Source organism: Crocodylus porosus, unplaced genomic scaffold (assembly GCF_001723895.1).
Source record: "Crocodylus porosus isolate Cpor-Errol unplaced genomic scaffold, CroPor_comp1, whole genome shotgun sequence".
In the NCBI taxonomy this organism is placed as follows: domain Eukaryota; kingdom Metazoa; phylum Chordata; order Crocodylia; family Crocodylidae; genus Crocodylus; species Crocodylus porosus.
The window spans coordinates 257741740-257767469 of NW_017728886.1; the positions used below are offsets into that span (position 1 = coordinate 257741740).

The 25730-nt window shown below is 46.4% G+C and overlaps 1 protein-coding gene across 1 annotated transcript in view; it reads right to left on the reverse strand.

The window, feature by feature from the left end:
* Positions 1-25730, reverse strand: part of KCNQ3 (potassium voltage-gated channel subfamily Q member 3) — a 67735-nt gene that overhangs the window by 39512 nt on the left and 2493 nt on the right. Inside the window, exons 2-5 of the mRNA XM_019547264.1 lie at positions 10552-10642; positions 6482-6608; positions 3824-3996; positions 685-840 (exon numbers count right to left, since the gene is read on the reverse strand). Of these exons, the coding sequence (XP_019402809.1) occupies positions 685-840; positions 3824-3996; positions 6482-6608; positions 10552-10642 (547 nt within the window). The remainder of the gene's footprint in view (positions 1-684; positions 841-3823; positions 3997-6481; positions 6609-10551; positions 10643-25730) is intronic.

The following is a 25730-nucleotide window of genomic DNA, read 5'->3' on the forward strand; positions in this document are numbered from 1 at the left end:
ACTTCTGCCCTTTGGGCAGGGGGCTGGACTCGATGATCTCCCGAGGTCCCTTCCAGCCCTAATGTCTATGAAATCTATGAAATCTACTTTCGTTTTGCGTCGCAGCACTGTGGGCCTCAGAAAATGCCTTGGTGGGCCACATGGTGGCCCGCGGGCCACATGTTGGACAAGCGTGCTCTAGACCTACGTGCTCACTGCTCTCCAGACATCTAGAGAGAGGTGTTTAGCCATGTTAGTCCCAAGTCAAGCAGAAGGGAGGGCAAGTTGGCACCTTGGAGAGTAGGCATACTGGTTCAAGGCATGCATTTCCATAGGTGACAGCCCATCTCGACAAATGCTAAGACACCTCAGTAGGTTTCCTGGTAAAAATTTTGCCTTTTAGGGCATCTTGAATGCTAAAAAGGGAGCTAGGCCAAGTTTCTGTAAATGGCTTTCCTAGGCTTCAGTGCCTCCGTTCCTTTGTGAATCTCACCTAAATCGATGAATGAGCCCAAATCTCACTTTCAGAAGTGATTTAGGCACCTGCAAGTTTATGTAGGATTGAAAATAAATAGGGCTTAGGCTAAGGGGTACCTAAATCGCTTTGGAAAATGTTACCTCTAGTGCTTCCCGTTCCCCTCTGACATAAACCACATGGCTTCCTTTCTGTTCAACCAAGACGTAAGAATGTCTCCAACTACTTACTAGCCCCCACCACAGTGCATCTGCATACGTTTCAAACTCTTCTTTCATCTCGACTCCATTAGCATCCTTTTCAGGCACATCTTTTTCAACCAGATAAACAAGAAACGAGGAGAGGATAAGTGTCAGGAACCCAATGTACCAGGCAGTGATGAGTTCCTGAAATAGAAACAGACGGACATTGAGGAAACAGAAAACAGCTTCAGCTTCTGCTGTGGCAGCACTGCAAGTCAAGCAGCAAGAGAGATGAGAAGCACAGGGTATAATAGCTTGGACTGTCACTGCTGCTTTGATCAGAGTCCATAACCGGCACAGCACAGCACTGATCGGGAAACACTGCAGAGATGCAACACTAATTAGCCCATACACAACACCTTGCCCTGAAGATCTTAAAGCAGTCTGCAAACAGTTTTGCCCAAAGCTGGATTTATGACCTAAACCCATCGTAGCACAGGGATCATATCCCTGCACCATGGCTTTGCACCCCATGCCTTTACCTGGAACACAACGCTTACTTCCCTTCAAGTTGGGGCAGTCCTCTGGGGCCATCTCTACCTTCCCAAATCAACAGCAGGGACCTTCTCTGCCCCTGCAGAGGCAGGGCGAAGGGAAGGAAGCCCCACCTTGCCCACATAGTTACCACGGCAGTCAAGGTACCTCTGTCAGCCTCTGCACATTACTCTTCTGCTACAACACAGGATAAAGCTGGAGCTGAAGGGGAAATGACCATTTCTGTTATGTGGCAACCTGAGGTTCTGGAAGAATATTTTCTTTCTTTATTGAAACAAGAGAGGAACTTTCAGATATTCAGAAAAATACAATGTTTTAATCAATACCTGAGCTCCTTGCTATGAGAGCATGTGGCCAAATGTGGGCTCAAGTTTCCTCTTCTATCGCAAGGGACAGTGTTTTAACCCCCATCACTCTGGACCAGGCAGAGCAGGGAAATGAGTCTGGGTCTTCTACATTCCAGACCACTCATCACTAGCAAGTAATACAGTCTCTCTCCTCTCAGGGGTGTTGGAAGTAGCCATGGCCTAAGGAGATAGGCAGACAAGGTTCTTTGGGCAAATGGGATATCTTTTATTAGGCCATCTGGCACAAGTGGGGAATGGGGGGTGCTGGGTATCTAGAAATGCTGGCTACTTGAGGCTGGCGGTTTTCAGCCAGACGTAGAGTCGGGGGCGGAGGGTGGGGGCTGTGCGCAGAACAGCTGCAGCACAGGGTAGTGGGTGGTGGCAGCAGCCGCCGCATGCAAGCTCCAGCCTCCCCGCCTGCGTCAGGCTGGCCAGCTGTAAATTCCAGTTAATAGAGTGTTCCAGTTACTCAAATGCCGGATAACAGGGATTTTACTGTAAATAGTTGGAAAAAATGTTCTTTGCACACTGTCGGGCATACACACCCTTCTTCAGGCATAGAGAGAGTCTATGGGTGTTTTGTGTCTATGGGTGCTCTCCTGGGTAGAAGAGAAGCCAATATGCAAAATGCAAATATGTGGCAGTGAGGATCAGAGGGGTGGAAGACCACAGGTGTGAGACAGGTAGGTGGGGCGGGGGAAGGGGAAATGTTGAACAGGTGACAGAACGTAGCTGGTAAAATGCAGACACGTTATCTGGAGTTATTAGATGTTAGGCAGGTTATAATGTGCCATAAATCCAATGTCTCTATTTAGTCCATTATTTTTTGTGTCCAGTAGATTTATGAAATGAAGTTCATAGGCTTGCCTACTAAAGGTGTTGTGTAAATTTCCTTTGAGGATTAGAGCTGTGAGGTGCACTTGTGCGGGGCACAGTTCTCACAAGACAACCATTCTCTCCAATCTCTCAGCTCTCCAGTCTCACTAGTTCCACATTCCCCCTTCCCCACATCTTCCCATACCTACCTGTCTCACACCGATTGTTTCCCATTACCTCTGATCCCCACTGCCACACATTTGCATTTTCCCAGACGTGCATATTGGCTTCTATTCTACCTAGGAGACCATAAAAAACACCAACAGGCTCTCTCTATGCCTAAAGAAGGGTGTTTGTGCCTGAAAGCTTGCAAAGAATAATTTTTCCAACTATTTAGTTAGTCTAATAAAAGATATCACACCTACCCAAAGAACCTTGTTTTTCTCTCTTGCACACTCCCAATGCAAGCTTGACAAAAATGGACGCATCTCTAGCAAATGCTTTAGTGCAATTCCACTTAATCAAGAATACTGTGGCACAGAGAGCCCTCTCTCTGCTGGTGTGACAGTGAAGGATCAACACTAGTGCATCTTGAAGCTGACAAGCTATTAAAATGTGTGGGATGTCACTGCATCAGCTACACTTGAATCACATTTCTGACCTGTTCTTCACAATCCTAAGGACAAGAAACTTAAGGGGCTCTTTTATAAGAAAACTAGGATTCTGGTATCATCAAATGAGCCCTGGAGTAGAGGACCCTAGGCCTGTACTTCAAGCACTCAGGCCTTTCTCTGGGTTTGATACCCCGCTGTGAGGAAGGATTATAACCATCTTACCGATGGGCAAATGGTTCCTGATATTTTCAAACTTAGCTGTTAAAAAACAGGCACCCAAATCTATATTCAGGCAAAAACTAAAAACCTTAGCTTGATTTTCAGATAAGGTTGTGAGTTGGTCAGAGGCCAGAACTAGCTTACACTATATGTCTGAACAATATCTGACACGTTAAGACCCTGACCTGTCTGGGAACTGCAGAAGTGAAAATCAATAAATACAACTCAACACGACTTGGGGTGCCCAGACCTTCTGCCCACCTGCTACAGCCCAGCGAGGGAGAAGTGAGACAGGTATAGGACCCCACAGTGCCAGTTCCCACAGGGAGCAGGCCATGCATTAGGGCAATGCGAGGAGAAGAGGAGGGGATGTACCTCTGAGCAAGGAGAGAAGGGAGGAGCATTCTTACCTGTGAGGGTCATTTAAAAGTCCCTGAATACTGCTTCTGTGATATGGTCAGAAAAGGGGGTGGGCTTGTGCCACTGCACCCCCTCCGAACCCACCCCTGAGCAGGTCTGTGTTTGAGTTGTGCAAAAGACTCATGTACTTTGACTTCTAGGCTTCCGCTTTAGCACAGAAGGGCCTTTGCTTTTCCCCACTCTAAGTTGCATTGGTCCATCAAGTCTCTCACTTACTTTGCTATGTGCACAAATGGCAGATCCCAAAAGCTTCCAAGTGCCACCCCTTCTGTCCATTCGGAGCATCCGGAGAATCTGAAGGAAGCGCAGACTTCTGAGGGATGTAGCCAGAACATTGCCTTGGTTTCCAACGGCTACCACTGGTACCGAGGCAATCAACACAAAGATATCTGCAAAACAAAATATATTAAAAAATCTTGCCATAAGAGTGTCTCCATTCCCTGCTGCTAAATTCCATGGATTTGTGTTATAACATTCGCTGGGAAGACCTCAAGCCCAGTAATGAATGAGTTCTGTAGCCAATGAAAGATATACTCATGTCTCAAGCACAGCCTGTGGCATGGATAGGACAAATCTGGGATTCAAGTAATCTACAGATCACCCAGTTGACATGCAAATATAGAAAATTAGGGTTACACAGAGCAAGACCATCCCCAACTATATCATCCCAACCAAGCCTTTGTCAAGCCAGTCTTAAAAACTCTAAGGATGGAGATTTCACAGCCTCTCTAGGTAGCCTGTTTCAGTGCTTTACTACCCTCCTAGTGGGAACATTTTTCCTTATATCTAAACTGAACTTCCCTTGCTGCAGCTTGAGACCATTGCTCCTTGTTTTCTTATCTGCCATCACTGAGAACATCCTCTTTGCAACTTCATCCTCTTTGCAACCCCCCTGCGATATCCCTTTGTGAGCTCATTTAGTGAGAGGAACCAAAGATATTTAAATGCAGGCTCATACATCAAAGAGAAAAACAACCAATATTGAGATATCCCATGAGTGGGTTGTATTGAACAAGAAGAAATACTAAACACAAAATGGTTATTGGATAAGAAACTCCTCTTTTCCTGATGGTGTTCCCTGGGTTTTGGCAAACTGGCTGACTGCTCAGGTTAGTGTCATAAGGGTATCACAGGGACCAAAGAGGAGTGAAATGCAGACTGCTTTCTTACTGGTGGATCTTTCTGAGCCCAAAATTATCCAAATGGAAACAAGTAGTGGTGTTAGGCACCTTTCTGGCATGAACCAACAAACACAAACTCCTCCTAACCACCACCAAGAGAAGTGGTGCTGGCTCCTACCCTGGGGGTCTTTAAGAGGAGGCTAGATGAACACCTTGCTGGGGTTGTTTGACCCCAGTACTCCTTCCTGCCATGGCAGGGGGTCGGACTAGATGATCTACTCAGGTCCCTTCCGACCCTAGAAACTATGAAATTATAAGTAGCAATTTCAGAAATGAACTCATAGCTCTTAGCCACTTGATCTTAAGACTTCATTTGTAATAAAGAAAAGCCTGTGATGTCACACTATGTGGGTTTCCTATTCATTTTCTCTCAATAGATTGAAAACAAACCCACATAATTTACAAATCAAGAGATTATTTTAAAAAATCCAACTGGGTTCCTTATATCATTATCAGTAGAGATGTTGTTCTTCCAGTGCAGATGACAACTTCATTGCAGATGAATAAGACACAACAAAGCCCAGCTGGCTTATAAAAAGTGGTTGCAACTGTACCACAGTAACAACGCAGCCACAAATGCAATGCAAACATGGGAGTTGCTGCAGAAATACATTGCGAATTCTAACCCCTGTCCAGAAGAGTTTACATTCTGAAAAATAAGATGGATACAAGACAGGAGAGAAACAATTATTAGTTATTTATTTGCAAGAGCCTTAGTCCTGGACCAGGACCCTACTATGTGAGGTGCTATGCCATCAGAGGTCAAAAAGATTTGAAGAGTTTACAATCTATGTGTAAGATAAGAGATGAATGCAGCTGGACAAAGGAGCACAAAGAAACAACAGGATGATAATGGCCAGTATGTCAGAAAATAATCCTAGCATGTGAGCAACCTAAAGGTCATTACATTTCTTGTAGGAACCATGGCAAAGGAGGGGTTTGGAGAACATGGTGGGAGCTGACCTTTCAACATGATAGGGAGGGTAGAGATAGGTTGTGATGGGCCTTGAAAGCAAAGACAAGCAACTTGAATTTTACATGATAGAGAAGGGGAACCTGATCCACATGATGGGCTGGGAAGATGATCTTTGAAGCAAGATCCAGTGTAGCTGTCGGTGAGGCATAACAGCATGTCCAGGCAAGAGGAAAGAATGTTAGAGGAATGGAGTTACGAGATAAGGCGAACCTGGACAAGAGTTTTAGCTGCTTGGATGAACTGGAAAACCTATACATTAGAAACATTACTCAGAAACTTAGACAAAGCTTGGGTGTGAAGCCTCCCAGCGGCTCCTGCTCCCAAGTCCAGTGTTTTATCAAGTAGACTGGATTACAAATCAAGCCTTTTAAATCAATAAAGCCTTCAGAATGAGTTCAAAGACACATGGAGAACAGACATATTGAGTAAAGACATGCCATTTTTATGTGCCATTTTCTAACTTAACTACCATGTGAATTAAAGTGATTGTGATCCAGGAGAACATCTCAGTCAGTATCAGAAAGATTTCTCAAACAAATCTTTGTTTTTAGGCACTTAATAATTATTTCTAAACACCGTGGAACGTCTACCGTGGATTGGGGGCTGAATGTCTACAGCTTTTACCCTTGACTTTTACTGGGGGATTTTTAGGGAAGATCTACTATATGTGACCCAGCGAGATACATACATAGAGAATAAGAAAGAATTTGTGCCTACCCAGCATACACAAAGGCTTCCTGGCAAATTTGAGTCTCCCCCTCCATCCTTTGTACCGACAGCAACAGCCAGCAGCCCAGATTCTTAAGGCAAACTCTGCTCCAAAGATGAAGATGGCGAATGTCTCCTGCATCAGACACAAGTTATATTTTTGAGGCACATCACAAGTACTGCAGTACTTCTAGACATGTCAAGCCTGTAGAATCAAACATCATGTTCATGTCTGCACGTGTAAGAAACAGGACAATAATATATATAAATGTATTTAAAAAAGCAACTCAGCATCCATCATCTTACATGGTTTGCAATATAGGAAGAGCAGGAATTCTCTGTTGTGCTCAGCCGAGGAAGAGGGAGACTTTTCTATTGTTCTCTACGGGAGGGAGGAGACAGAGGGTACATTTTCCAACGTGTTCAAAGTGTGTGTATGGACAAGAGAGGAGATGAGGACTTTCCCATTGTCCTCAACACGAGAGAAGATGAGACTTCTTTGTGCTCAGAGGTGTGGGACACTGAGCACTTAGGTCAAGGATCTGAACTCTTTTGAAGATCTGACACAAACTGTTTGTATTGAGTAAGAAAAACACATTGGGCTTTCTGAACCGTATATAGATGGGTCTTGGCCGGAAAGTTGGGATCCCAAATGAGACTGAAATTTATGGAGGTATGTGCATCTGCAGTTGTGGCTTAGGCGCCTTTCTGGCACGAACCAACAAACACAAACTCCTTCTAACCTCCTAGGGGCCAGGCAGTTATCCATCACTCAGAAAGGAGACTGAAAATTAAATCTCTTCAAGCCTGTAGTTCGCCAAAGCTGGAAGACTCAGCATGGAGGAGGTGGAGATAGTCCTACTGCGTCAGCGATGTCATAATGCAAAAGCAGGACTGTATGCAACCCGCAAGGGGTTGATTTGCAGCCCTTGAGCTCCTGCCAAGCTAAGGCTACAGCAGCAGCCAGGGTCTATGGACCCCTTGCTCCAAGCCCAGGGGATGGGGTAGGGTGGGGTTGTGAAGCTACAGTGAAATGGGAAGGGCATTGGTGTGGTGAAGCAGGGGTGGGAGGGAGCTGTTCCCGTGTCGTGTGGTTCTGTGGACCTGGGGCTCATGCCGGCACCGTCTGTGCATTGTGCAGCCCTTACAAATTGGACAGTTCTGATGTAAAAGGGCAAGGGCCAGACCCTAACTGGTCCCTACACAGGAGTTTAGGATAATTTGGCACCTTAATCACAAAGACGGTCCTAACTGTTCCCATTCAGCCACTACATAACCATGTAGGCCACTAGATTCATGGGCCACTTCCGTTTTAGCCTGAAAGCATCCCTGTATAGGAAGTCCTAGGCACCTTGTCTTAAGGCACAGCATGAGTTCAAAAGCACTCAAATGGTTTCGAGTGACCACACGTCCCAGTTTTGCTGAGACTGTCCTGTTTGAAACACCTGTCACTTTGAGCATATGATCATTCTGTCCCGTTTTCAGGCAGACACCAAGGAGGTGTGTTTGAAATTGGATGGCTAAATGAACTATATGAATCTGAAGTCAGATGGTCATTGGTTTAAATTAATAGAGGTCATTGTTTGAAGTTGTTGATTTAAACGAAACAAAAATACCGGTGGCAAAAGGGGCCTGAACCCAGGTCTCCACTTAGCCACAGTTACGCTCCCACTTGCTTGCTCTCTTTCTGGTCTTGTGAGTCTTGTACTTATGGCTGCCCAGTGGGGCTTCTCCAACCAGAGGAATGGAAGGACTCCAGGCCAGCCTTGCCCACATCCTAATGTATGCATGTATATATGCATCCTCTCAGTGCAAGACAGGCCAAGAAGCCAGAGATCCCAATTCCTAGGTGAGTGTTGTAACCACAAAGCTGGTGGACAAAAGGTGTGCAGCAGTACCATCTTCGGGCACAACAGTGAATGGAGGGTGCTGTGCTTTACAAGAAATTCAGTGCTGCTATCTGTCAGTGTTGTGGTTCATACAGGAATGTCAGCACTGAGCACTCTGGGTCCTGGCACCATGGAAATGCTGCCATTGCAGCCCTGAATCAGCAGCTAAAGCTCCAGGGAGGAGAGGAATAGAGACAAATCCCTGTGTCTTCCCCCCTGTTGGCTAGACTCATGGGGTTGGAAGAGACCTCAAGGGTCTTCTAAGCCAAACCCTGAACAGATGGAGAATGGGTTGTTTCTAATCCACCCCAGACAGACACTTATGTAGCCTCTTCTTGAAAACTCCCAGTGAAGGAGATGCCTCTACTCCCTTGGGCAGTGTATTCCACTGCCTAATGGTTCCTGCAGTTAGTAAGTCTTTCCTAAGATTTAGTTGCTATCGTTTAAACCATGTTCTGTGCTCTGTGGTAAGGGAGACCAGTGGTTCTTTCTTCTTTCTAGCAGCCTTTCTAATATTTCAAAACTGCTATTATGTGCCCTCTTAATCCCTTTTTCTACAGACTACACATACTGGGTTCATACCTTTTCTCTGACAGATCATTCCCCAACTCTTCATCATCACTGTCACTCACTCGGGATCCTCTCCAGTTTCTCTACCTCCTTCCTAAAACTGTGTTGCTCTGGACTAGAACCAATACTCTAGCTGAGGCCTAATCAGTACCAAGACTGCTGCTATTCTTGCTGGCAGGCAGTGACACTGCCTAGCCCATTATCTCCCATTCTGTATGTCGACACTTGCTTTTCTTTTCTTAGGAGTAGTATGCTTTAACATGGGCTGCACGTAGATGCCTTCCTGCTGACAACCAGGCAACCTGGATGGCCCTTGGGAGACACTTTGGCATCCCCAGTAACTGTACAGAATGCCCTGGTACCTAACTCTTTTGTTCTGGATCACGCCTTGTGTGTCTAAATTCTAGGTGCTGTGATGCCTAAGTGGAGGTGCCTTAGTAGTTGATTAGTATCTGGCTGTAAACCCTCAGATGCCCCTGAAAGCAACACTGTACCTGTCACTTTACCCTGCAGTATTCTGGGGGCTGCCTACTGATGGACAATGGGATAGCAGGATAGACAGGATCAACAGCACATCATGGTCCCGCTCTACTTGCTGTGTCTTTTTCTGTTCATTGGACTGTTGGGCCTAAGAGGCCTTAAAACCTTTCAAGGCTATCTTTTCCTAAATTGTAAAGAAACAAAAGGGATCACCGTTCAGGAGGTTAGCGTTTTACGCCAGGATTCACATATCAGTGGGATAAATGGAGAGGCTGAAAGAGACTTCTCAGCCTTGCCATTGCTCTATAATTTGCCTGGAGATAATTTAATGCAAGGGTGGGTTAACTTAGTTCTTGGTTCACACATAGATGGCAGGAGTCTGGCTACAGAGAAAACAACACTTTTTGTTAAAGTGATTTCACAAGCTTGAAGCCAAGACCATTTCACAATATGAAGTAAATGCATATTTGTTATGTCACATGCCTGGGAATCACTAGCAAATACTTATGCGTTTTTGTAATATTTTTGTCTCATTTTCTGCAGTGTGAAAAACCTACATTAACAACAGGGGAAACTGGCTTAGAGAGCAGCTCGGACCTATCCTCCATGCCTTAAACAAACAGGGTGAAAAGCAGAGGGAGAAGGCTTTATTTTCTCCAAATTCTTTCAAGGAAAGTCACCTTAACTGCAATGTACAGCATTAGCCAGGAGCACTATTTTTTAGGAGGAGGTGTGATTTTGAAGTTGGTGCCATCCCTTTAACAAAAGCGTGGACTCCAGAGAATGCTGCAAAAGGTAACATGTGGACTGACCTTAAAAGCTGGATTTTCAAAAGTGATCAGCACTGACCATTGCTCCCACTGAATTGCTCTCATTACTCCCACAACAATGTCCAGTGGGAGAAGTTAGATCTATGACATGAAATCCCACCTTAACACCGCAGGACTCAGCATTTTTTTCCCCACTCACCATATGCTTTTATTCCCAACATTAGATCTTTTATGTAGTGGTGGCCATGTATCTGACTCTCAGTACACAAAAACACAGTAGCTGCATGCAGGCCACCAAGCTCTGATGGTGCTGAGCCTTTGTCCCTGCTGGATGGGTGCAAGTGTGCCATTATAATCTCGGTCAACTTACCAACAGCAGCAGCCAGTCTCCTGAAACAGTCTCGTATTCTTTGAAAGTTGTTAGGACAGCTAAGATCAAACAGCCCAAAACTATGAGAAACCTGGAATGAATAAAAGGAGAAAACAGAGCATTGTTACCTCTGAATCTACTTGTTTAAAAAGGGACCACCTAGCATCCCACGCAGAGGCCTTAAAGGGGTTGCTACTTACCATCAGTGAGCAGTGTGGGATGGGCTCTCATTGAGATCAAAGGTTCTGAACCTGGGGAGTCACAAAGAGGTGTCAGGGGGATTAGGACCACTTTGCTCTTCCCATACTGCTAAATGAGGCATGGTGCTGGGTACATCCCAGAGCCATAGGGTCCTGCTGTTGAAAAGGACCCACAGTGTGGAGAGGGTGAAGAGAATTTTATTTATTCATTAATATTACTTAATTTCATAAAAGCCTCTGGCCGTCACTACAATGTCAGAAGTTCAATGGGAGGAGAAGAGAGGAGGAAGAGAATATTGTTATGGTCACGAAAGGGATTTTAAGATGTGACTGCATGATGGCAAGGGGCTGAATGCAGTGAGCTTGATAGTCCCTCAAGTCTAGCATTCCTATGTTCACAGACATTTCTTTTATGGAAATTACCTCCCGTCTGCACTGACTGTACGCAGGATGCATAGGTGTCACCCCCATGATGGGCATTTTAGAATAGCATATGCCAATAATTAATAATGAGATGGCACTGCCATAACAGCAAAGAAAATCTATTCAGCACACACTGAAAACCAGAAACGCGGCATGAACGGTTCCATATGCCGGGAATTTTGGCACCAAACCAACTTTAGGGAATACTCTAGTGCTCTCTCTCCCTATTATTTTGTGCAGATAAGGAAAAATAAGGGGTTAGAGATGGGAACAATCCTGAAGACAAAGTTCTGCTCCTTGACGTGCTTGATTTATGTTAAAAAGCTGCTAATATTAGTTCCAGGCTATGTGAACAGAATGGCTCCAAAGAAAATCTTTCTTTCCAGGTCACTTTGATCACTCAGACGTTATCAATATGGCAACAGGAAATTGAGTTTTGTGACAGATGAGAAACAGGGCAACTTTAACTCTCACTGCTGGTACATCTGAAATAACCACATTGAACCATCTCACAAAGGAGTTTCCAGGCTCACTGTATTCAAAACTGCCTGCAGCAAGGGAGATGGTTATCAGTCAAGGTGCACTGGCTACTTTGTAAGGCAAGAAGGCCCTAAACCACCCCCGTTCCAACAACAATGAAATCTCTTGTGCTTGGAAGCCATGCCAAAGCATCCTGGCTAGGACAGAAGCACAAAGGACCCTCTGGAGGCATTGACCCCAGTCCCCAACTACTGCAGGCACCCATGTCAAATAGACCTGGTTCACAAGCTGCTCACACTCTACCTTAGATTTAGTTAGATTTTTGTCCTCCCTGCTCCCATTGGAAGGCTGCTCCCGGACCTCGCAGCTCTGATATTCAGAAACATCTTCATCTCTCCAACCTGAATGTATTCCTGGCCAGTTTATACCTCATTTTCTTGTGTCAACGTTCTCCTTTACCCACAAGTTCTGCTCCCCACTTGGTGTTGGCCCCATCAGATGCATATAAAAAGAAACATGACATTCCCTCGGGACCTGGTTGGGGAATGAATTTGCCCCCTACAATAAAATCAGTGCAGAGACTTCCCCCAAACATCACCACCCATACGGTGGCCCATACCGTCATCTCTTCCAGTAGCCTGCAGAGACATTACCTTCCCCAGCTGTGCTCTGCAGAGCTGAAACAGGGCTGACAGACATCATTCCCAGCCTTTTCCCTGGCTTTCCTGAGTTCTCTATTTCTCTCTTTTCCTCAATATGGTTTTTGTGGCAGAAGGTGCTACACAGCTCCCTAAGGATTTTTCTTAATGAATTTCTTTATGGATTCCAAACAATGAAAGAGTCTTTTTACCCTGGCGTGGTACTGACCTGATTTACTGATTTCATTTCAATCAACAATATTATAGGTGCAGCGGGTGTTCCTGACTCTACTAGCTGTTTCCACTACCGAATGCCACAACTTCGAAGACACCGGAAACGCAACAGTGGACTACCGGCTCTATTTCCCAAGACTCATGACAACAACGGACACCAGCATCGTCACTCATCTTAGTTGACCACAGTCTAGTATTTTCACATTTTGCTATCTTAACCTCTTGCATTTTAACCTCCCTTCAGCGGATATTTTAAAATTACCTTTCACTATCAACACTATTGTGTATATACCTATATCTAAATGGCCATATATTTGTATGAAAAGTTGAAGGTTTTGTTATGTGTATGATGGGATGGAGCAAGGTCTGAATTGTTTATGACTGTGTGGCCGGCACACCGACCGCATGTAAGACACGACGTGAAATGCAGGAAAGGTGTCTGTCACGGTGTGATGTGCTAGTTAATTTGGTTCAGTTTGGTAGTGAGTTGTTTATGTTTTTGCTTTATAAGCGTTTTCATTGCATCTTAGTAATGTTATGTATCTTTCCTTGCCTTTTTTATGTAATCAAGAAATGAATAACCATGCTTTTTACTTTTGTATACACACACTTGCCAATTGTTTATGAGCTCAACGAGAAAGATAACCAATTCTAAACGATGTCACCAAAAGTTGCCATCAGCAAGGGGGCATGTCACAGATCAAAGTCTTTGATTTCAGATGCTGATGGCAAAAGGTCAGATGGCAAAAGGTCAGAAGCTAACACAACAAACTCTGTAATTGTAATTTATCCCTCTGTATTAACAGTGCTGCATATACACACCCCTGTCTGTGCCTCATTTCACTTGAGTTCCCACACGAGAGAGAGACACTAACCTTGGACAAATTGCAGCTTGGTACCGTGACGTCAAAAAAAGATATCGGTACCCATGGTGACCAGATAAAAATGAAACTAATTTAATGAAGTTGTAAAATTAAAGTAATATACTACGCGCCCCATCCTGTGACCAAACAGAACCAGTACCACCCAAGCAAAACATAACCCCCCTTTTTATGAAACTTGACCAAACAAAGAAAGCACAAGTGCCAACTCGTTAATTATTCATGCCTGGTGTATAGTAATTGGTCACCTTTGCCAAGTATAACTTTGAAAGAACTTCCGCCCAAAGCAGAGAACTGCATATACACTCAAGAAGAACAGATCATGCACAGATATTATCTCTCCGCCTACGTATCTTTTTGGCGTACCCCCGTCTTGCTGGCCCGTCTATCTCTCTATCTCTCTTGTTATCTTTCTTATCAAGAGCTCTCGGTAATCTGCAGACTGCAACGGCTTATGTGAATCGCTCGGAAGCAACTCTCTTACCCACCCTGTAAAAGCTGGGTAACATGATATCTGCATGCTGTAACTGAATAAATCAACTCCTCTGCCTATGCTGCATCACATCAGTAGCGTAAGTAAAATAAACTTTCTGTGTAACCAATACGCTGTGTTTAAATCCTCTGACTCCTGTTCACCATTATCACCCGCCTGTCCGGTTAGAAATCCCCCTCCTTGCGCCAAGCCGGTCGTGCTGACCCAGGCTCACAGGTTAAGGGTGCACTGGCATCAAGGGTGTGACAGCGGGTAATGCTGCTTATTATTAAAGTTGCTTGGCACTTCCTTGGGCTGTTGCTGATAACTTTACCCAATTTAAAAACCGTTTGGGCTGATGTTTTCCATGTCAAGAAAATTGCCTGAAGCTGGACAAGCCCATCTCAGACAGTTCAGCCCTTGCTGAGAATGAGATCAGAGAAAGGTATGTTGCTTTATCTCCATTAAATCATTCTGGCAACATTTGCTTTTTGAAGCACTAAAATCTCTCTCTCCATGCTAAGGAGCAAGGTTTGACCCTGGGAAGGTGTATAGCTTTTGACGTGGTTAGAAGACTTTGGAAGAGTAGAGTTTTCATTTGCTTTCTATTTGATGGAAAACTATGGAAGAACTGAGATTGACTGGACAAAGAGCCTGGATCCAAAGCAAAAAATACAGAGATAAAACAGTCTGAGGAGGGAGGTTGAGATTGGGAGACAGCGAAGACAGAGAATCATGACAAAGACAGAAAGAAGTAGAGAACAGGTAGATCAGGGAAGGAGCAAAGAGGTAGCTAAAGAAATGGAAATGTCTGGCCCAGGAAATTGGGACTTGGAGATGGAAATGAAAGTTTGGTGGTGGGGTCTTGGGTTGGGAAGGCAAGGAGACTGGGAGTGGACTGAGCAGCAGAGCTGAGGAAGAGACAGAGTGGAGGAGATCAGGAAGAAAGGATTAAATCTACAGAAGAGTGAATTAAACAGTTGATAAAATATTCAGGGGAAATCACTGTTGCAGAAAGATTTTGCTAAGATTTGACCCTGAAAAACCAAGGAATACCAGGCCTATATTGAAGATCAACCAAAATAATGTTTTTTATTGCATTTCCTCTCAAGTGCTACCTTTATTTTAAGCACTGGCGGGTGCTGAACCTCCACAGAGGGAAGGGATCCAGCTCTCTGAAATACTTTTTCCACTGTACTGATCAGTCAACTAGAGACACAATATACTTGACAACTGGGAAACAGCAGAACCATGAAAGCAACAAAAGCTGCCGAACTTAGAAATCAATCAGCTGGTTGTGGCGAATGAAATAAATGAATAATAAGAGAGAGATGAGAATGAAGCTAGATGACATGGTCAACATGAGTGACAGACCATGTTGGGACACTGAGGAAAGAACCATGGACCATACACACAGCTCCAAGAAGTCACTGGATGTTGCCCAGGGAAAGGGCAAAAGCCTCACAGTTAAAGAGAAGTTCCTGGTCAAGCTTCCTTCTCCTGGATTAATGGATAGTCCTGTTGGTCACTGTCATACAACCACAGAATCACAGAAAGTTAGGGTTGGAAGGGACCTCAGGAGGTCGTGCAGTCCAACCCCTGCTCATAGCAGGACCGTCCCCAACTAGATCATCCCAGCCAAGGCTTTGTCTAGCAGCGTCTTAGAAACCTCCAAGGATGGAGATCCCACCACTTCTGTCAGTAACCTGTCCCAGTGCTTTACTACCCTCCTCATGAGAAAGTTTTTTCTAATAACCAACCTAAACTTTCCTTGCTGCAACTTGAGACCGTTGCTCCTTGTTCTGTCATCTGCCCCCACTAAGAACAGTCCAGCTCCATCCTCTTTTGAACCCCCCTTCAGGTAGTTGAAGGCTGCCTTTAAATCCCCTCAGTCTTCTCTTCTCTAAACTAAATAAACCCACTTCTCTCAGTCTCTCCTCAGAAGTCATGTCCCCCAGCCCCCCAACCATTTTCCTTGCCCTCTGCTGGACTCTCTCCAACTTGTCCACACCCTTTCTATAGTGGGGGGCCCAAAACTAAACACAGGACTCCAGATGTGACCCCACCAGTGCCAAACAGATGGGAATAATCACTTCCCTTGATTTGCTGGCAATGCTCCAACCAATGCAGCCCTGTATGCCATTAGCCTTCTTCCAAGCAAGGTCACACTGCTGGCTCACATTCAGCTTTTTGTCCTCTGCAACCCCCAGGTCCTTTTCTGCAGAGCTGCTGTTTAGCCAATTGGTCCCCCGTCTGTACTGGTGCATGGGATTCTTCCGTCTTCAGTGCAGGACTTTGCACTTGTCATTATTGAACCCCACAAGATTTCTTTTGATCCAGTCCTCCAATTTCTCTAGGTCTCTCTGAATCCTAGCCCTACCCTCCAGTGTATCTATTACTTCCACCAACTTGGTGTCATCTGCAAACATGTTAATGGTGCCCTCCATCCCACCTTCCACATCAATGAAGATACTGAACAAAACTGGCCCCAGGACCGACCCCTGGGGCACTCCACTTAACACTGGCTCCAACTAGACATCAAGCTATTGATTACTACACTCTGAGTAGTAACCAGTGCTCCAGCCAGTTTTCTATCCACATTACAGTCCGTTCATCCAGCCTGTACTTCCTTAGCTTGCCTGCAAGAATGTTGTGGGAGACGGTATCAAAAGCCTTGCTGAAGTCAAGATAATCATCTCTACTACTCTCCCCACATCCACACAGCCAGACTATTCTATGATCCCATGAACTAATCTTCCTTGCCACAGAGGGAAGAACACAAAGCAATAGTTTTATATGGAAAGGAAGTGTATTTCAGTTAGGGATCAGGAAAAACTGCCTTACCATTAGACTAGTGAGGCAGTGAAACAGACTGCCCAGGGCAGTTGTGGACACTCCTTCACTAGAGATTTTTAAGACGAGTCTGGATAATCATTGCTCAGGGATGGCCGACGAGTCGTGTTCGTACATTCATGTAGGGACCTTGAGGTTCCATGTTATGATTCTCTGCTTCTAGCCTAAACTACACGAGTCGCCCCCCTCCACTTGTATTATGTTGTCACAGCAGTGCACCACGCACACAAGAAGAGACAAGTAGAGGGCAGACTGATTCCTAGAAGTCCTTTTGGGAAGGTAATACAAGCAGAGAAGGGCAGCCCTTCTGGGAGTGGATCTGCCTGCTTTATCAGTCTCCTGTGCTTAGCTCTCCTCAAATAACGCTTATGGGCTTTCTGCATGGGAGAAATGAGTGCTAGAGATCTGACCTGTTTTTTAAAGCAGCCTTTATTTTTTTAAGTGTAGATGACCACCATAGATATATGTAAGTCAAGGGAACCAGAAAGTTTTAAGGTCTTTTTGCTTTCACACCTCCTTAGGGATTTTTATCTCTGAATGTAGCATAATGACGAATCCTTCCTCTTCCTCCCCACTTTTGACATAAGCTTGTACAGTCAGTAATTGCAAGTGGAGGCACCAAGTGACCCGAGGTTTTCTGGAAGTTTGTGTTTCTGGATGTGGCTGTCCTAGGAACGAGCAAAGCTCTTGATTAATTTCAGAAGAAGGCTGAGAGTGTGCCAAAGAAGGGAAGAGTGAACAGAAAGAGCAATGGAGAGAAATGTAGCCAGGATCTCAGCAGTAGGTCCTGGAGAAACTGGAAAATGGACAACCTGGCATGGTGCAGGTAAAGGTGGGGAAGGGTCTCTCATGCACCAGAGAGATTCAGGTCTTGGGCACCGCAGTCACCTGTGCTAGTACTCACACTCACAGCTCTCTGGAGGATTCACTACTGAATGTCTCCATAGAATGAGGATGAGACAGAAACGCCGGATTGAAAACCCAGGTACAGCAGTGGATTCTTAATATACAGCGTAAGACGCAACGGTGTATGCTTCATTGGTGTGTTCACCACACATGGCCCCTTGAGGAAGGGATAATAAGAGACCTGAACTCATGCCTAGGTGATCCTTAGCCTTACCTCCAGAGGCACAACTGGCCAGGAATGCAGCTGGGGCAGTCCTCCCCCCCTGCACCCCGGCTCTGGAGCCTCCTGCAGTGGGGCCATGCAGAAGCAGTGGCTCAAGTTTGCTGCTCCTGAGAGGAGACGCCAGCTCATTTTTTTGCCGCAGACACCCACATCAAGTGGACAAAAAAACCCTTCTGATTTCAGCAGCAGACATAACAGCCAGCATTTTCCTCAAGCAGCAGTGAGCTCTGCAGCGGCTCTACAGAACTACGTTTCCCAGAATGCCCTTCACTCGCGGACACATGCTCCTGTGCTGCTGCCGCTACTTGCTGCAGAGGTTGGAGACAGAAAGTGCAAGAGGAACCGAAGTGGGGAGGGGGAGATGGCAAGGCGAGGTGCCCCCCACCTTTCCATTCTGGCATCCCCTCCGCTAGGCAGCAGCCAGGGCTGGTGTCCCGCTTGCTATCCTCAGGCTACTTTTCATGCCTGAAAATGCCCAAAAGGCACCTCACCAGTTGGTGAGGTGGAAGCAGAGGCATTCCTACCAGGGTCTGAGCCCTGGGTGGCAGCAGTGGCAGAGGTCAGGCCAGCTGTTGCAATAGTGGCACCTGGGCTAGCGGTGGTAGTGACTGCCATCCCTCTGCCTTCTCTAAGTGATGCCATGGCTGGTACCCCAGGCGTCTCGTTGTGCTCCTGGGTGGCAGAAAAAACCCAGAACTCCAGCTTGTTTGCTGAAGCAGGCCAGGGCCAATATCTCTCTCCAAAGGGGAAACTGAGACTACAAGAGATTTCCTCCAGCCACTTACGAGACAGTGCGAGTCCAGAATGGGACCTGAGACTCAGCGCCACTGTGTTCTTGCAGGCCCTGATACGCCACCCAGTCGGTTTTGGTTCTTTAACCACCTCCCCTTGGATTCAAACCTAGATGTGAGACTCCGTTTTCCCTTACCAACCCTACTGGCCATTCAGCAAAGGACAGAACACAAACGCAACTCAGGCTAAGCCACGGTGGGCACCAGCCCCTAATAGCCAGACTGCATTCAGGGCACGTCTACACCAGGACAGCACTAAGTTCTGGCCAGGATGGCACTGAGCACACCTACCCATCTGCTCTTGCTCCTGCACTCCAAAACTGAAGATGTGCCAGCAAGACTGCTCCGTTATGTCCTTCTGCAGCCACTGCCAAGAGCTCCGTCTTTGCTATGTTTGAGAGCGGCTGCTGGGGACAACCCCGGAGAGGCCTACTTGCACTTTTCTGTGGTTGCAGCATGCAAGGGAGGGTGATAGATGAGGACATTGCAGACTTTTCCAGCTGCAACAGACTGCAGCAGTGGGGTTGATGTGTCTTTAATGGTTAATGAGGTTATTGATGGCTCAAAGCCCAAGGGCCTGATCCACCATTAGTTCCAGCTCCACAGACAATCCAACCAGAGGTATCATTACAGATACACTTGCATCTAAAAATAAGTAGAGTCTGTAACTTTGAAAGGTCTTTTCAGGGTTAAGCTACCGAGGAGCAGCTAAGCAAAGGACCACGGATCTATTGAGCCTTAACAAGGAAGTTATCCTCTGTGGAGGCCCAGCTCCTTGTCTGTAATGTCCTGCTTTGCAAAATGGCAGAGGGTCAGCGTGGATTTTGTGTTTTTCTGCTCTAGTCTCTGCCCTGCCTGGAGTTTGTCAAAATTGGATTTCTCTGTTTTCCCAGGCTGAACAGCTTTAAGAAAATGTATAAGCTTCCCTGTTTGGGAGACGGCAAGACTGGTAGAAGAAATCTATGCTCTTTAAAGTCAATCTTGTAGGAGCAGCTTTGAAGTCAGAGGTTTCCTATGTACCCTCACATACAAGCCGAGAGGCAGCTTACTGACTAGTGACACCTCCTCCTCCTCCCTCTCCTTCAGACACGTTCTTAAAAGGTTTTGGCATCAATGCCCACAGCAACACCACTGCAGATTTCCCTTAAGAGTCTGGTAAGCTGGTTCAAAATGTGTCGGGTAGGCAGTATCAGGCTGCTCAAACACCATCCTTCTGGACTGTCAGTGCACAAGGGGACCTTTGCAAAGAGTGGCCTGACTTATCTGTCTGGTTCTCTGGGATGCAAGTGCAAAAGAGCTGGTTTTTTCAACTTTGAAAATAAGAAGTGCTTTTGGCACTACCAGTCTCCTGACTTGTGTCCCAAGGGTTAGGCTTAAAATCCTCATGGGAAAAGATTGCAAGAAGCCTAGACTACCATACTATTATACAGAGGCATTCTGCTGTGTCCATACAGAATCCAAGGGGAAACTGGTGGGAGTGATTGTGTTCCCTTCACTCCCAGTCTGCTGAAAGCCCGAAAGTCCTCTGAGTTGCTTTGCTCTTGAAGTCTGAATTTTATTTGTGTAAAAAACTGGACTCTAGCTTGCAGCTGGACTTTGCCTCCTATGGCTGGTGTATCTGCCCCAGGGTATATGTTTCCTTTGGAGGCCTGCAACTGTCTTGGGCTAGGGACAGACATTACACATAAACCAGTTTAAGTAATTAGAAAGTGGTTTAAACCTGTAACAGAACAGAAGCTCAGTGCACACAAACTTTGTAGAATGGCTGGAAGATAAACCTTGTTGAACGTAGTATCATTATCAGACTCAACTGACTTGAGTCAAACCAGTTTATGAAACTTCTGTCCCAGACCCCTCCCTGGTTCAAGTTAAATCACTTAGCATCCCAGCATGCTTTCCAGCCCTGGGCTGGGCTGTGCTGTCTGCCCAGCTGGGAATGCAGCCCAGTCTACTGGGAGGGGGGCGGGGAGACAGGGGGACTGACCCCCCCATCCCCTCCCGGCAAACCCTAGCTGAGGTCTGGGGCCAAGGAAGGCCACCACTCAAACTTATTGCTGGCTGTGACTATGGACTACAAATCCCAGAGGCACCTGGAAGCAGGGAGAGGAACTGATTAGCATCCCTACAGAATCCTGTTGCTGTGATTTTGGACTGCAAATCCCAGAGACCTTGGGGGCAGCAAAAAAGAGGAAGCAAACACACAGCCTGTGCTGGGTACATGCCAGAGAGCCATACTCTAGTGCCTCCCTCCCCCCCCGGCTTCTGGCCTGAGCCACTGCAGGCATGTGGCTGCATTTCCTGAATCAGAGGTAAACATCTAATTCAGCTTTTTGACTGTCTGTACTTAGCCTGGATGAACAAGAGGGGGTAGTACAACTGAAAACAAAGTGTATTCAGGAAAGTATTGACTTGCAGCCCTGTCCACAGCAGCATGAAGGGAAATGGATTTCAGAAAAGGGTTAATCATGAAATTCAGCAGTCACCAAATCTGACTTGGTTTGAGGTTGAATTTCCCCAGGTTAGTGTGGTTACTAATATGCTGTAATCCTTTTGTGTGAGGACAAAAACATGGGAGGTCAAATGAAACTGGATCTCTATTCCTCCAAACAGTGTTGGGTCTCCCCACTGTTCAGCAAATTGAATCTAAGTTTTGGTTATGTAACAGGGCCTGCCATCAACACGTGACTCAGTCCTGCCCAGATTAAAACCCATGAAAGGAAAAATCTTCCTGAAGGTTTCTTCATACCACACATTGTCCTGCTAAGAGACTGAAAAGGCCCCAGGGTCTGACCGTGAACCTAGTGAAATCCTATCAAGCCTATTACTTCTTCCTGGCCATTCCTCTGTAGACCTTTCCCACTGCTCCCCTTCACCATGAGGTTGGAAGGTGAGAGGGAGAGGAAGGTATTCTCATGTTCTGGATAAGATCAAGAGAGGAAACAACATCCCAGATGTTTCATCTGGTCGGCGGCCTTTAGTTGTTTCCTACTCTCCCTCTCTCGAGATCACTTGAAAGCACATGGATTGAAGAGCAAAATCTTTGTTCCACCTGAAAAAAATTCTCTTTTATCACAGAAATTATCTGGTAGGTATGCTAGACCTGAGCCCTTACTGTCACAGTGAGCAGAAGCTGGGAAAAGTGGTATATGAATTTCTAACGATGACAATGAAAGTGTGGGTCTGACACAGTCCAGGACCGTTCTCTGTAGGCAATAATGAAAGGCTTCCTGATGATATTAAAGGAGCCAATTTCAAAGAGCAAGTAGAAAGTCACTTCAGGTCTCTGCCCTGCCTGGATGCACTTTGTGCTTCAGAATTACACGTTTCTCTTCTCACCACACTACCCCTCTTTGCCCTGACACGGAGGATCTCCAAACAAGCAAGGGGGAAAAACTAACTATGACCCTCATCCCACAGTCAGTAGATTCACACACCGGTGTGAAGCCACCCTGAAATCCAAGGAGGAACAGCTACAGGGGAAGTCAGAAGCCATGGGACTTTATAGACTGTGCAGGAAAAATGGTTGTATATGCAAAGGCCAAGCTTTCCAAACACAAATCCACATAATGAAGGAAATTCACACTTAAGAGGCAGATTTATGTTGGCCAAACCGTTAACATTTAAGGGGAGTGCCAAGAAAAGAAAGTAAACTGTAGCTCAGGAAACGCCTTATCTGACTGTTCCTTTGCACCAAGGCCACATGCTAAAAAGATTTCATAATCCACTATGCACGGAGTAAATTCTCAGCGTGTTTTTAAACGGTGAAATCCACAATATGCTTCTAGAGCAGGGGTGGGCAAAATATGGCTTTGTGCAGCCTGTGGCGGGTCCCTTGGTTCTGCCTGGCCGAGAAGCATCCTGCCGCCCCCGAGCATACAGCCGGGCTGGGGCAGCTCTGCAGCTGGACTGCCGCTGCTGCTGCCCCCAGCTCCGCGGTGGGGACCAGCACACACAGCCCTGACCCCGGATGCCCCGCGCCAGCAAAGGGTTTGCCCATCTGGGCTGAGCAGTGGCAGTGTGGGACAGACACTGCTGCTCAGTGTGCGGAAATAATGGCTCCTCCCTCTTGCCACTGCCGATGCTTGCAGGTGTAGCAACATTGCCATTGCCTCTGGGCTGCCCAGCAGGGCAGCGGTGGCAGCACAGAGCAGATGCAGGGCAGCCCTGCATGGGCTCTGGGTGGCTGTACCAGGAAGTGGCAGTGGGGGCAGGGAGATGGGTGATTTTACCCTGTGATGAGCAGAAGTTTCTTTCCTGTGCTGCCGCTGCTGAGCCTGGGTCCCAGCGCCTGCTCCAGGCTCACCTTTCCAGGTTCAGCAGCAGCAGCAGTGGTGGCACCTGGCAGAAACTGTTGCTTGGCATGGGGGGAAAGCAGCCCCCTCCCCCTCACCACTGCTGGGCAGTTTTTGATGCAGCTGCCTGGAGCCTGCACTGCACCAGGCTGTCCTACAGCTCCATCACTGCTGCCTCTGAGCTTTCCCCCAATGCTGAACAGCAGTTTCTGCGCAGCTGCTGCTGCTGCTGCTCAACCCAGACAGGTGAGCCTGGAGCTGGCATGGGGCGTGCAGGGTTGGGGCTGTGCGTGCTGGTCCCCACCACTACTGTGTGGCTGGGGACACCACTGGTGGCAGCTGGAAGGAGCTGCCCTAGCCCTGCTTCATGCCCAGGGGCAACAAGATGTGCCATGGCTGGGCAGTGCAGAGCAGGTACAGGTAGTGACGGGGGAGGCATCACAGAGTGCAAGGGCTCTGGGCTGTTGCAGGGCAGAGGTGAGGGCTGACCAGCTCAGGGGTGTGAATGCAGGGGCTCCCGTGCACACCCCACATACCCTCAAACCCTCCCCCTGCAGACCCCACTACCATACCCTCCCCCACACACAATCACACACCCCACAAACACTGTACCCACCCACACCCTCCCCCCACACTCATACTTGCACACCTCTGGGGGATCCCCACTCACTGCTACATGCATACACCACACATGCAACCACACACACACCCAGCCACCCTCCCCTCCATACACCTCACATCCCTCCACAAACCCCATACCCACCCATGCACACACCCACACATCCTCACAAACCCCCCATACCCACCATATATATTGACACATACCCCCATACTTTCCCCCACATGCACACACACCCACAGCTCCCCAACAAACCCCATACGCACCCACCCATACCCCACAACATCCCCATAAGATACACGAGTAAGACTTCATGTTGAGCTATTATTCAATCACTTCTATATATACAGCAAAAACATAAACATATCAGGACAAAATATTTTTTTGAATAAAATTAAAATATATTATTATGGATGTTTGATTTTTAGTACATTTGTTTTTTTTCTTTTCTGGTTCCAAGATGCAAACCCCCTTCCCAAAAGGAGTACTTCCAAGGGCAAGGGGAGGGATTTCCAGCGGCAAACATCAGAGGTTAAGGGCAGCACTTCCAGCCCCAAGATGGAGACCAGGGGGCAGGACCACCCTTGCAGACCTCGACAGCTCACCAAAACTCATTAAGTGGACCTCCAGCTGAAATAAGTGCCGGCCCCTGATCTAGAACCTGGGATGCTGAAAAGAGAGATTAGCCAGGTCTATGGTTTCTTCCCCCTTCCGTGTGCTCCATAAAAACTGTTCTGCAGAGGGACCTTCAGCAGGAGAAGATGATGATTTGGGCCGAATTGTCATTTCTCATGGGGCTGTGAAAAATGCCAATGAGGCCTAAGGACATCTGAATGTTTCTATGGTTGACCTTGCCCACCAGCCTAGTTTCCAGGGCCTGCTAGAACAGAAGCAGTCCTGGTGATTCAGCTACAACAGGCAGTTCCATATTGGAGAAACACAGTCCCCCCCACTCCCAAACATACCTGGCTGTCTTTTAACCACAGCCATTTCTCTTAGATGGACTCACTCAAAATGACTTAACATGATAGTCATTTATCCCTCCTTGTTTTTCCGGCAGCGCTGCACATTAATTCTGCCCAGTCAACCTCACTTCATAGCTAGTAGCCGCTTAGAGACACAGTGGCACTGTAATACAAACCTATGTTACTTGGCAGGGAAAAAAGCACCTTTCTCACAGAATACCAAAAGACTTTTGAGATTCCCTCCAGCAGATGTGCTACCATGACCTTGCACGAAGGGAAGGAGAAAGTGAAACAAAAGAGATGATTTAACTAGTTTTTTCACTCTATTGGGTTTGCCATGAAAAGCATAAAAGAGCTAAACATTTATACCAGCTGAGGATCTGGCCCATAACACCATCTTGCTAACAAACCAATGCAGATAAAATGTGTCAACCTACAATCAAAAGTAAACTAGACTTTGAGGTTAATTTAACCTGACACTGTTTTTTTCAACCGTTCTTGATCTCAGACTGTCATTGCAGTACACTCCACAGATAAGAAATGGTTTACAGCTTGGAAATGTTAGTCAGAAAACAAATTCACAACTCTTAACGGTCCATGCACCATGCAGCAAAGCATTACCTGGAGGCAACATTCGTTGGCAAAGACCGTTTCAGAGAAGGACAACAGGACAAGGTTTTTTCTTGTGCTTCCAGTGCCACCTTGGATCACTCAAACATGATCCAAGTGGACCATAAAATAAAGGACTATTTCTGTGAATTCAGGAATCATCCCATTCAATTGGATTGAGAAGAGCTGCTCCCTTGCAAATCCCCTTCCCCATCCCACCTGCGACCTCCTGTAGGTACAGACCAGCTCAGGGATTGCTGAAGAACAGTTTTGATAACATGCAGATATGTTCCCTTCTCACCTCTCATCCACATTTGATAGTGAATTACGAGCGGTGTTAAAATGGCAGATGAATCATATCCTCTTTGAAGGTGAACCTTAGATAAGCAGTTCTGGGGTCTTCATATATTCTGAACTTTGATTCATTCATCCAAGCAAATAACACGGGGTATTGAACCTATGGAAATCTGACTTGAATTTAAAGTATTTCTTCCGTTCTGCATTACCATAAGCAATTAATCAGCATTTGAAAAGTCAGGATGATCTGTAAGCAGGCAATATTTTATTTGAAGTCTGCAGCTGAAGTTCTTGGA